Genomic DNA, 13003 nt, shown 5'->3' with positions numbered 1-13003 from the left:
AACTCTGGATTCTACAAACACAGATGAGCTTTCATTGGGAGATTTAATGACATCCAATGCAATTTAGGGGCGGCAAAAACAACCAAACACATCACTGTGCACATATTATGTTAATTTGGATGTCATTTGCATAATCAATCATAAAATGAGATATATCTAATTTGAGTTGAGAAAACCATACATGAATTAGATCATGCTACATGTAACCATCACATTTTCATGTTTAATTAGACAAATCTAAAAACAAAATTACAAAGGCTCTAAGTATTTCCACGTTCAACATTGTAGGTATGAGATCTCCAAATTTTTGTTCCAACTGCAAGCCTTCTTTCCCCTTCTTCCACAAAGTTAAGTCCTCGCGAAAATAAGTGAATTTACAGTGCTTAGCCAGTACTTCACGCAGATGTCCATAAGGCCATGTTGATTTGATTATATGGATGACATCCACGCGCGCGGAAAAGATTTCCGACCATTCTGTAAATTACACAAGGCACCTGCAAAATAGAGCAAATATATGCCGTAAATTGCAAAAAATGATATTGGAAAACGATACTATATTACTAATTTTGCAGAATGACAAAATCGATTCAAAGGAAAAGAAAAAAATGCGAAGAAATGAAAACAAAGAGTCCTTTATTCGCCACACCATACCCGTATGTTTAGTCATTTGTTCAACCTTCATGTCGGTGTAGATTTCAGTTAGGCCACAGCAAGTAATTTTTATGGATGACATCAGCCCGCGCATTAATTTTCGCCTGATTTTGAGAAAAACAAGCAAGAAATTTTGTTGCCTTCTGACAGTGGTCAACATGCCGAAAATGGGCAAAGATGTCTGTTGCCATGCCGGAAGGTGGATGGCAGATAACTATAAAGAGAGGAAATTAAACAAGAAAAGGCTCTGATTTAATGTTTTGTTTCTTACTTTGATGCAGTGATATGTGATGCTGGCTGTGTATATGTGTTGTTCCTACTGAATCAAAACCATTTGTACAATGATTTAGTCAAAATTTTAAAATGTTAGAACCTTGTTTTTTTCGGCCCGCTTTGTTTTTTTTTTTCGTTTTTCGCCCGCTCGCTTTAGATTTGGAGTCTGCAGAGGATGTCATCCATAAAATTTACTTGCTGTGGCCTTAGTAGAATACTCTTCAATCAGTGACTGTTTTTGTAAGGTAAAAACACGTACCTCCAAATTTTCGACCTAGTCTCGCGAGAACACGAGACTAGGTCGAGACTTGTATGGATCTTCTGGCCTCCCTCGCCTCCTTGCGGAGTAGGGGTAAATAGGACTTGGGCAGCTACCAACCTTCATTTTTACCTTAGGCCACACCAAGTAAATTTTATGGATGACGTCCGCGCGCGCATTGATTTTGGCCTGTTCCTAGAAAAAAACACAAGAAATTCCGCTTCCTGTAACTATGACCAAAGAGTCACGACAGTGCCGCAAATCGTTAGATTGACGTGAACCCCGTAACGCGAAATGGGTAAAGAGCACATGCTTTGTTTCTGCAGGCCTGCAAAAATGTGATGAAAGAAACAGGACAGGACGATAACTGCTGTTCCACCTGATTTATTGCTGTTTTGATGATGAATAAGACTTCTTGCTTGTTACACTGTGTCACCTCATTCAATTTGTGTCCTAACATTTGTCGTCTCTTAGTATATTTCTAATCTAGGCATCTTGTTTTTTAGGGCCCCTCTTGTTTTTTTTTCGCCCTTTCGCATTAGATTTAGGGTCTCCAAAGGACGTCATCCATAAAATTTACTTGGTGTGGCCTTACAAAAACTCACTGATTGTTTTTAGCGTGTCTGTCTGTGTGTGTGTCCGAGGCTGTGTTTGTTTGTGTTTCCGCATATTTGTAGTCTGCATAACTTCAGAACGCCTTTATGGATTGTGATGATATTTGGTATGTTGGTAAGTCTTAGGAGGACAAAGGTCAAGGTCAAATATGGGTCTCCTGGTGGATGACCTTGGTACTGCAGCAGAACTTCCGGTTTTTGTATCTTTTGTTCTGAACATGCTATGGTCTTGACTTTTTGGTGACAGATAGCTTTTCATGTCAGGAATAAGTGGTGTGAGTTTGGTCCCCCTAGCAGCTTGTTCTGGAACTGCAGGGCACTTTCAGGCGAAATCTTTAAAAGCCAGTAAGTCCAATAGGACAACGTATTTTCATCATATTTGGTGTGTAGGTAGCTGAGAGAGAGTTGTGCATAATTAAATGCAAATTATGCAAATGAAGACTTAATTTGCATAATTAATTAGAAAATGCTATAATTACTGTAACAGTGTTTTATGTAATAGTACGTAACCTTTATACATGTGTTTCTTTTACTTTTTCTGTGACTCCTTATTGGTGAAATTATGGGACTTTTATACCTTGTGACGTGTAAGTTACTTGAAGGTTAACACCACTATGCATATATTATGTTCATGTGGATGTCATTTGCATAATTAATGAGGACATGTTGAAATGTATGACAAAGCAAGCCCATATTTCATAGAGGTATGAGATCTCTTAACTCGTTTTAATTGTAATCTTACGTGACTGATGAACTTCTTCAACGGCATAGATTTCATAATGAAGGCAACTTTTTTTGCCATCAAAAAGACCTGCATATGTAGCTGTTATCATTTTTGAGTCCTGTCAGCATATTCTTGGTTGGTATTCTACTTCGTTTCGTTGTTAGTTTCTCTTCAGAGGTGAAATGAACACAAGATAGGTCAACAATGTTGGGTAGATACATGTAGTACAGTCTCTTTTAACATGAACAGAAACTGGTGTCATGACAGGTAACATTCCATTAGGCCACAGTCGCCACACCAATTTAATTTGCTTGTTCTCTGATTTTTTTCAGAAAAAGTATGAAGCGACAGGGCGAAAAAAAAATAAAAACAGGTCTAGGCATCCTATTATAGCCCCAAATGCTTTAGTAGGAGCCATGAAGTCAACACAAAAGGCTGGAATGATATATAAACAATTTTAAACTTTTAATCAAACCACTGCATTGATAGATGGAAAAACTGTAACAGTTAGGACGAAAAGGACTTTCCTCAACTGTTGCGGGCAAAATATGAGCGTTTTTTAGTTGATTCAGGAACAAGAATCTTTTTTTTTGCAAATCAGAAAAAAATAAATGAAGGAATGAAAGACCTTCATTATACATGTGTACATTTGTGCTCTAACAAGCTAAGTACAGGTCATGGATAGACAAGGAAAAGGATACAGCAATAACACTTAAACTGTACCTACTAATGTGATCTACTATTTACATGTTCAACTTCTTCTCGCTTCATGAATAAAGAGGCGAATCCAAGAACCAACAAATTAAATTGGTCTGGCCTTAGCAATGAAATACTCCTTTGTCAATACAAAATCCAGTTGACTGCACCAACACACAGATATACTGATTATATGATGGGAAGTCAGCAAAGTCTATCCAGTGTACATATAGATACACTGTTACTCTCTAATGTCATGTACTCACAGTACATGTGGCTATCTGGACATGTACATATATATGACTGTTTTATAGCTTAACAGCTTGCAACAAATGGGTAGAATCCTGCCAAAGATACTGACATTTGCCAATGTTCTTACTCATGAAAACCAGTACAGCTCAGAAGTGAAGAGTGGTGTAGACTATAGGTCCCTATATAGCCAGCTTTCTGTTACACAGAGGGCTTGTTTCGGTACTATCAGATATCCTTAAACTTGCTGCAATTTTACCTGCATTTCTATCAACATTTACCCCTACTGACATGCCAAAATAATAAAGTAAGTTGACCCGCACGTGCGAGGGCCAAGGGAAAGATCCCTAACTAATAAACAGTCATTTTTAGGTCTTGCTCAATACATATCCAGATGTGTTAATGTCTCTGGGGTGTTCATCTTTGACATATTACCCACAATGCATCACAAACGGCATTCACCAATTTCACACATCCCATAATGCCTAGTAAAGATCACGGATATGACGTAAGACCACCCCCCTCCCCCTTCCTCGATGTAATATTTCCAACAAGTTCTATCGACAAACTGGTCAACTATTGTTTTGAATATTTATCTAGTATAAAGCGCATGCCATAATTGCATTTTTGTTGGAATTAGAGAAAATGATGTACTATCTATCGTTCCACCTTCTACCGAAGACACGGTCGCATTACGTATATCCCCTTCTTACGTCATATCCCATCCATATCCGTGACTTTTACTAGGCATTATGGGAAGTGTGAAATTGGTGAATGCACAGTCCAGACTGTGATCCAGCTTATTGCAGTTGATAGTCCTACATAGGTTCGTGTTACAGCTCGAACGCGGGGAATCGTGCCAACCCGGGATTCAGAACGTCTGCCAAGAAGTAGGCAGCTCCTGCCAGGCCTTCAAACAGCGAGAAGGGCCTGTCCGGCACGCGGCATCCATGTTTCCCGTAGTCCAGACACCACTCCGCGAACTTGACCGCTCTGTACAGGTACACCTCGTCGTTTGTCAGTCTGTACATGGACAGGAAGGCGTAGCCGTTCCCGGCAGCTCCGTGGCAGATGCCGTAACCTTTCTTCAGCAGGCCGCGCCGCCAGATGACCTCGGCACAACGTTTGGCTTCGTCCAGGTACGTCTGGTCCCGGAACACCTGGTAGGCCGCCATCAGCATGTAGATGGCTCCCGGGGCTCCGTGACACCAGTGGACCAACCTGTCCGACGTGTTCCCCAGAGAGGACGGGTAGTTTCCAGACGGGAACTGCAGCTTCCGCAGATAGTCGACGCTCGGCTTGACCAGACCGGGCAGGGCGGCCTGGGATGCGGCGGACTGAGTCTGCATGAGCTGATAGTAGATCCCCGCCATCCCGTGAGCTGCCCCCACGTAGTGCTTACCATGCCACATGTACTTCAGAGGACTGCTGGACTTCTCTTGTTTAGATAGAGCTTGTCCGGACGACACTATCGCCTGCGCTACTTTATCCACTAGCTTCTCATCCACCGCGTGATCGCCGATGTTCTTCCTAACGAACCTCAGCGCGTACAGGTAGCCTGCTCGGCCGTACAGCAGCTCGTCTGGCAGGTCTGACCGCAGGTTCAGGGCGTCAGGACCGAGCGCCTGTAACTTGGACAGACAGCTGTCCTGCGCCTCCTTAAGCCCCAGTCTGTGATACACCACGGCACCTACGGCCAGGGGACCCGCGTCTCCGCACAGGAACGTCAGCCTCTTCCGCTTCAGGTGCTTCAGTCCCGGCTGGACCCAGTCCAGCGCCTTCTTGAGATAGCCGTCATCCTTAAACACCTGCGCCAGGTGCAGGTAGAGGAGGGAGATCCCCGTGCTGCCTGTGTAGATGGAGTAGTCGTGGCCAGACTCCGATCTCTGCCCATCCTCCACCTGTTTCAGCAAGCCTGGCAGGGCTGCACGGATCCTGCCAGCTAGACCGGCGTGGAGCTTTCCATCCGGTTCTAACAACTGTACAGAGCCTGCGCTGTAGTCAGCATAGGGGTTAGGGAAACAACGTTCATCCATGGTACCTATGTACACTTAACTCTCTTCTGTTTGTACAGATGCAAACTTATCTTACAGTGATGCTACCCGCCTTGCAAAGTCATCAGTGCCAATTCTCTGAAAAGTCTTTCACGGCCTTCTCAAACGCTTCTTGTTCGAGTTTTTGGCGCATCTCTTGGTAGTGCAGGATGAAGAAAGCGACGAAGGCCACTACGAAGCTGATGGCGAATACTTTAGCTGAGGTGGACCATGGGACAGGAATGGCTGCCATGTTGTCGGGTTCAGCAGCTCGTACTCAGTCGTTCCCACGAACAGATGTTTCCGGAGCAATCGCCCTAAAACAACAGTAAGGTTGGACAAGGGTTAGGTTGATGTGGAAATGCAGACTACATGCCCGTAGCCAGGGGGGGTTCGGAAGAACCCCCCCACAAGGCTCAAAGGTCCACTTTTTATGTAAAGGTCCACTTTTTGTTCCACTTTTTATGTAAAGGTCCAAGATTTTTCTTGAAAAGATGGACTGGAATCGTAGAAAAACTGCTCCCTTTGTCATCGAATAAAAATTTATCTCTAATTTTTTCTTGGAAATCCTGTGAAAAATGCACGAAATGCCATTTTAGAAGGTTCATTTTTCAAATTTTCCGGGGGAGCATGCCCCAGGACCACCCTAGGAACCTCGCACCTTCAGCGGCGCTCGAGGTCCCCTCAAGCAGCGGGAAGAACCCCCAATGCAAAATCCTGGTTACGGGCATGGACTATGCATGATGTACAAAATGACTAATAAACTAGTCCCAATTACGTCCCAATTACTAAGTACCTAATACCAGCCCAGAAGAAAACAAAGAAATAGCCATGCCTTCAAGTACCAGAGTTATCAACCAAGGATTGCGGTGTTCAAGAATTCATTCTTTCCTGTATCGCAGAGTAGAACTCGCTGTCATCAAGTACAGTAGGGGCATTGTCATCAGAATCGCTTTAAACAATGTCTAGAGTTAGATGTTTGAGGGTTAGGTGTAACAAGTCGATCGGTGTAATGTAGCCAGCTGTCGCCGCGCCGCGTGCCTGTGAAGCTGGTGTGTTACGTCAAAAGGCAGTTATACCGGCTATACAGATACAAATACAGATGCACATTAATGTAATAATGAACAAAACTCGGCTACCAGCTTACTAACAGTGAAAATATGCGTGTAGATTTAACAAGTAAAACTGTATCTTTGTTTTAGAATTTCTATGACCCGTACCTTTTAACTCATAAGAATTCAAAGCGGCTGAATCTCATGAAAATTATGGTTGAAAGAAACAAACTACTGTACATAATGTACTACTTGCATGTCGTGATATGGTAAGGGGGAGGGGGGTTAACGTTAACGTTACATTCCAACTGAATTTACCTGAATTGTGACCTGTTCTCAGATTGATCCCCTACAGTTTTTGGATGACACAGGCACACAGTGAATCAAATGCATCGTCTTTGATAAATTGATTCTATGCATATATAACAGTTATAGCATGCATCCCTTTGTCTAAACCAGGCTAACAGTAACACACACACACACACCAAAAAACGGGCATGCAGCCCATCCTTGTTCTATGCGTCACCCTATATCAGTCCCATTCAACCTACACTTTCTATAATATTTCATAGGTACTAGTACATCATTATATCAACCAGAAAAACAATATTACACCATAATTTGTGCAAAATGCGAATACCAACCTGCCCTCTAGTTCCAGCTCTATTTGCCGCAAAAGGTTTTTTAAAAATGTCGTAAAATACCAGTTCCCCCTCACTTCACAGTGCAGCAGCGCCGCCTAGCGGGATTAAGTCAAACAGGATGTTTTGGGCGGATGCATGGGGATCATCATGGGGATATATATTCAGTGTATTACCAATCCCTTCTACCAATCTACTAGTTGTAGGTTCTCGGCCACCTTTCTACAAAGTATGAACCGTCAATAGAAAAGCAACACATGTCTCAGGGTATGTCTTTCCAACAGAAATGGAAGTAGGTATTAGTTATTACGGACGTGCATCTGCTTGAAGAGTGCATCTAGTGACCTTTGAACTGTGCTGCCTCGAGCTCCTGCACTGGGGCAAAGGTAACTCACGAGGTCGGAATCAGCTGTCGCTGAAAACAACAGAGAAAATTTAGGCATGGAGTTTGGGGCGAAGTGTCGGGAAGACCATTACCTGTTTGAGGATGGCACGGCCATGTGTAACCACGGATCGTATGGGGCTGTCCCTCGGAAAGTGATGGAAAAACAACAAAGGTAGGTCGATGCCACGAGTTCGTTTGTGCAAGAAGGTGTGTATGTTTGTGGTTTAGCAGTTGATAACTCAAGAAACTTTTGATAGATTGTTATAACACGTGTTAGGTGGGTAGGTCTAACCGTGCTGGAGCCCTCAACCAATTGAGGTTTGCACGTACAGGGAAGAAGAAGAAGAAGAAGAGGTCTTCATGAGACCTAGAAATGATTAGAGGTTGGGTCCCCTGGCGGCTTTCCTGGGCACTGCAGCAGACAATATCTCATTTTGATATCTCATGATCTAGACATACTAGGGTCACGAATTTTGGAGGGTAGGTAGCTCTTGAGCTAGGGAAGAAGTGACATTTGGGCCCCCTAGCGGCTTGTTCTGAAACTGCAGGGCAGTTTGTTTGAAAGTCTTCAAGGGAGGATAACTCAAGAACCAGCTGATAGATTGTCATGATTTTCAGTACGTAGGTAGCATAAGTGAAGCTTGACATGTAAGTTAATAATAGATGATGATTATGATTCAGGAGCTAATTTGCATAATTAATGAGGAATAATACTAGGCCTATGGAACTCTTGTGACATATGAAAAAGAGGTAACATCAGAATATATAGATTATGAAAATAAATATCTAATTTGCATAATTGATGGAAAATGTCAGAATTTGAACACTCAGTCTGTCCTTAAACTAATGTAATATACTAGTAACGTTACATGTATGTGCAGTGCAGTGACTTTAAAAATCCGAACCTATTTCATGAGACATTGTGTGTAACATTTTAAATAAAACTTAGGCCACACCGACTTAATTCTATGGATGACATTCGCGTGCGCATTGATTTTCACCTGTTCTCAGTCAAAAAAAAAAGTCCTCTGAGACTCTGGCCTGGCTCTAGGCCATGGTAGTTAACGAAAATATGGAGCTGGTGGTAACTCTGGAGGATGGCACCCAGGCTGCCGAAGCTCCACGACTCAAGAACTCAGTACCTCAATGTACAGTGCCGATTCATAAATTCTGCAAAAAGCCGGCTTGTCGCAGCATAAGTTGCTATGTACGTATACCAGTACTGCCGCAAGTTCACAATACCAACTTTGCATTCCTGTGATTTAGTAGCATTTTTATTTTTGGCCTGAATTTTTTTTTTATTTGCCCACGCGCACAATTTTACATGTACATGTAGGGGTCAAAAGAATTGTCATCCATAAAATTAAGTCAGTGTGGCCTTAACTGAACTGAACTGATCCTCAGCCTGCAGCTCTCTATGGAGCGGACGCCAGATCGTTGGTTCCGGGAAACTACTCCTCGACTCTTCCAGGAATCTATCTCTGCTCTGGCAGAGTTTACAGGGGCGAAGAAGGAAAACCTCATGTTCATACAGAACCCTACTACTGGTGAGTATTGTGTGTATGTGCTGTATATCTCTTCCACCCCCAGTCGCGACAGCCAGCATGGCAGACAGCAGAACCGACCATTGAGACTGTTGAATGTCAACTTCCAGTCAGCCTCTGGTAAACCTGCAGAGATTGCAAACATGCTACAAAGTACCAAACCTGATGTCGTGTTCGGATCAGAAACCTGGCTCAACCCATGTATCAAGACCCCAGAGTTCTTTCCTGATGGCTTCAATGTCTATAGGAAAGACCGCGTTGGCAAGCGCGGTGGTGGAGTTCTCATAGCAGTCAGAGATCATCTGCAGTGCACAGAGGTCCCCGAGCTTGACTCTGGCGGCGAGATGCTCTGGTTGAAATTACTTACACGCAACCAGCGACCACTTTACCTCTGCGCGTTCTATCGCCCTGACTCCTCCGACCAAACTGCCCTTGAAAAGCTCGATACAGCATTGCGCAGAGCCGCAGCGATGAAGAACGCCCAACTGATTATCGCCGGCGACTTCAATTTCCCATCATGGGACTGGGAAACCATGACATTCAAACCAAACCCGGCCCATACAACACTTCACCGCCAGTTCGTCGACCTACTGTACGACACAGGCTTAGACCAGATGGTACTGGAACCAACGCGTGGCGAAAACACACTAGACCTGGTACTCACAAACTGCCCATCCCTCATTCCCCGTGTGGAAGTCATACCGGGCATCTCTGATCACAACATAGTGTATTTCGAGTTTAAGACCAAGCCTGATGCTCTGCAGAACGCCAAGCGCACTATCTTCCTCTACGGACGCGCCAACTGGGACTCCATGAAGGAAGACATGATAGCACTACAGCAGGACTTCCGTGATTTGAAAGACATTCCAACAGAAAAACTATGGCAGATGTTCAAGTCAGCTTTGAAGGACAGTATGGCCCGACATATTCCAACCAAGAAGCCAAGGCGCAAAGAATCCCTTCCATGGATGACCCCAGATATCCTTCGGCTCATCAGAAAGCGTAACAGGCTCTACAGGAAGATGAAGAAAAGTGGTTGCCAGATCACTCAGAAGGAAGTCAAGAATCTGAATAGAGAGATTAGAAAACTGATGCGACGCTCCTACTGGAGATACACTGAGAGCCTCTTTTCCCCCACCAGCTCAGAAGAAGGCTCTAGACCCAGCCAGAAGAGATTCTGGACCTACATGAAACACCAACGCTCCACTACCACTGGTGTACCTGCTTTGAAGTCCAACGGGAAGCTGATCACGGATCCCAAACAGAAAGCCGAGTTACTGAACAAACAGTTCTATACTGCATTCAGTGAAGGCGCCATATACTCAGCAGCAGAGTTCAGAGAGCGGTGCTCGCTACCTGACTCCCGTGATGACTTTCCCCCCATGGAAGACATCAAGATCAGCACCTTTGGCATTGAAAAGCTCCTGACTAGCTTGAACCCCACTAAAGCGGCAGGCCCAGATGGCATCACCCCACGAGTGCTTAAAGAACTTGCCAAAGAACTTGCCCCGATCCTTACCAAAATCTTCCAGTCATCACTATGCGCAGGCCAAGTACCCCAAGATTGGAAGGAAGCGCTGGTGACCCCAGTGTTCAAAAAGGGAGAGCACTACAAGGCGTCTAACTATCGCCCTATCTCCCTCACCAGTGTCCCTGCCAAAGTCCTAGAACACATCCTGGTCAGTGCAATCATGTGCCACCTGGAGTCGAATAACATCTTGTCAACGCAGCAACACGGCTTTCGCAAGCACCGCTCCTGTGAGACGCAGCTTCTCGAGTTTACTGAAGAAGTTTCTTCAGCTATGGAGAGAGGTGTTGCGACCGACGTGATTATCATGGATTTCCAAAAAGCCTTCGACCGAGTGAATCACAGCCTCCTCGTACATAAACTGGACCACTATGGGATCCGAGGTCGAACAAACAGGTGGATAGCTAACTTTCTCAGCGCCCGTAAGCAGGCCGTAGTGGTCAACGGTGCTCAGTCAAGTTACGTGAATGTGAGATCAGGCGTCCCACAGGGTACGGTGTTGGGACCGTGCCTCTTTATCACCTACATAAACGACCTGCCGCAGAGAATCTCCTCTACTTCACGTTTATTTGCTGATGACACCGCAGTATACCGCCTGATTACCTGCTCCAGAGACTCTGCAAAACTACAAGAGGATCTGAACAAGTTGGAAGACTGGGAGAGAGAGTGGGACATGGCCTTTCACCCAGATAAGTGCCATCAGTTACCTCTGACAAGAGCCAGAAACCCACAGACTGCCAACACTAGCTACACTCTGCATAACCACACTTTAGAGCGAGTACCCGCCGCCAAGTATCTGGGGGTTACCTTGCAGACTGACTTGTCATGGGGCAAACACATTGACAACACAAGCTCTAAAGCCAACAGAATGTTATGCCTCCTGAGACGGAACCTGAGGGTACGGTCAAGGAAAACCAAAGAGCTGGCGTATAAGGCCCTAGTCCGGCCGATTCTAGAATACGCCAGCTCTGTGTGGGATCCCCACTCAAACCAGAACATAAACAAGCTAGAGAAAGTCCAGCGGAGGGCCGCGCGATTTGTTCTCCATCGTTACAGGAACACCTCCAGTGTCTCTGCCATGCTAGAGCAGCTCCAGTGGCCCACCCTCCAGAATCGTCGCCGCAACAACAGACTTACCATGCTGTACAAGATCACGCAGGGCCTAGCATGTGTAAGCTGTGAAGCCTTGAAGCTCCTTCCTGGTAACAGCACTAGACGCCGCAGAGGCCACAGCCAACAGTACCAACAACTCCCATGTCGTACAAACTACCGACAGTACTCATTCCTTCCCCGCACCATACGCGACTGGAACTCCCTACCCGAGGAGGTTATACAGTCAAACTCCCTGTCTGCATTTGTCTCGCAGTTGTCAAACATCGACTAGACACCCCCCAACGGTGACCTCTGACCCGTTAATCATGTCAATAATGGCCGACAATTCGGCCGATGGACATTAACGGAAGAAGAAGATATGTGTGTGTACATGTACATTTGCGTTTATGCATAATGCGTCAAGCATTTGAGCATAATGCGGAACACGTGAAAAACGCAACAGAATGTTAACATTGACGTGTCAGCCATACTGTATGTATGTATGTCAAAACTATGTACATGTGTATTTGTATGAATATATATGAGTGTGTACAGCGTCTTGTGTTACAATAATTGATAGTTGCCACCCGTTGCCCCTCCAGCTGTGAACTCTGTCCTGAAGTCCTTCCCGTTCGGCCCCGGTGAATGCCGTGCTGGTGACTAACCTGACCTACGGAGCCGTCCGTTTCACTGCAGAAACAATCCACACCTGCGCCTCCAGGTAAAGCCCTTCCAAATGTAGAGCAGCCGGAGAAAGGTGTAGAATTCTCGACAGAAACCGAAACAGACTCAGAGTATTGTCGTGCCGGGCATAGCTTCTTTATTTTCAGATGTTCTCCTCTCCGCTGCCTCTACCGTCTGTCTCACTGAGACCACTGTGTCTCCTTCCATACAGCCCTGCTCACCTTGACACTAGATAGATGGCCTACATATATGGTTTTCTGATAACAAATCGCTGAGGTACGAGTTCTTGGAACAGTGTAAACAAACACCGGTAGTTAATCTTTAAGGTTGCATGTGCATGAGTCAGCTTGTCCTGACGAAGTTAATTATTATGTCCGTCCACACATGTCCACACATGTCCCTCATGTTACACTAACACTGCCAAAGTCTACTGTTTGGTTGCGCCAGGCGGTTTCGAAATGTTTAGAACAATCAGGAGTAGAGGTTGGGCCATGATTGGCTTGTGGTTGGTTGGTGTTGGGGAGTAGAGCAGCAGTGTCAAAGTTGACTCAAATATAACTCAAAGTTGATTTGATCCA

The 13003-nt window shown here is 44.9% G+C and overlaps 2 protein-coding genes across 2 annotated transcripts in view; one reads left to right on the top strand and one right to left on the bottom strand.

Annotated features, from left to right (window-relative positions):
* Positions 1-4156: 4156 nt before the first annotated feature.
* LOC109477114 (lanC-like protein 2) lies at positions 4157-7264 on the bottom strand. The gene is made up of 2 exons (XM_019778172.1): positions 7196-7264; positions 4157-5816 (listed from the first exon to the last, which is right to left on the bottom strand). The coding sequence occupies exon 2, from the start codon at positions 5500-5502 to the stop codon at positions 4300-4302; it is 1203 nt and encodes a 400-aa protein (XP_019633731.1). The 5' UTR covers positions 5503-5816; positions 7196-7264; the 3' UTR covers positions 4157-4299.
* Positions 7265-7584: 320 nt separating this feature from the next.
* The window catches only part of LOC109476986 (probable L-cysteine desulfhydrase, chloroplastic), a 15866-nt gene continuing 10447 nt past the window's right edge, over positions 7585-13003 (top strand). Inside the window, exons 1-3 of the mRNA XM_019778000.1 lie at positions 7585-7749; positions 8982-9124; positions 12344-12397. Coding sequence (XP_019633559.1) covers positions 7634-7749; positions 8982-9124; positions 12344-12397 — 313 coding nt within the window. The 5' untranslated portion in view covers positions 7585-7633. The remainder of the gene's footprint in view (positions 7750-8981; positions 9125-12343; positions 12398-13003) is intronic.

Source organism: Branchiostoma belcheri, unplaced genomic scaffold, assembly GCF_001625305.1.
Source record: "Branchiostoma belcheri isolate BF01 breed outbred unplaced genomic scaffold, Haploidv18h27 scaffold4, whole genome shotgun sequence".
NCBI classification, from domain to species: domain Eukaryota; kingdom Metazoa; phylum Chordata; class Leptocardii; order Amphioxiformes; family Branchiostomatidae; genus Branchiostoma; species Branchiostoma belcheri.
The sequence above is the reverse complement of the archived record's forward strand: the minus strand, read 5'-3'. Positions and strand labels throughout refer to the sequence as shown.

Coding starts and splice junctions, on each gene's coding strand:
- LOC109477114 (XM_019778172.1), bottom strand. CDS start 5,502: ATGGATGAACGTTGTTTCCCTAACCCCTATGCTGACTACAGCGCAGGC.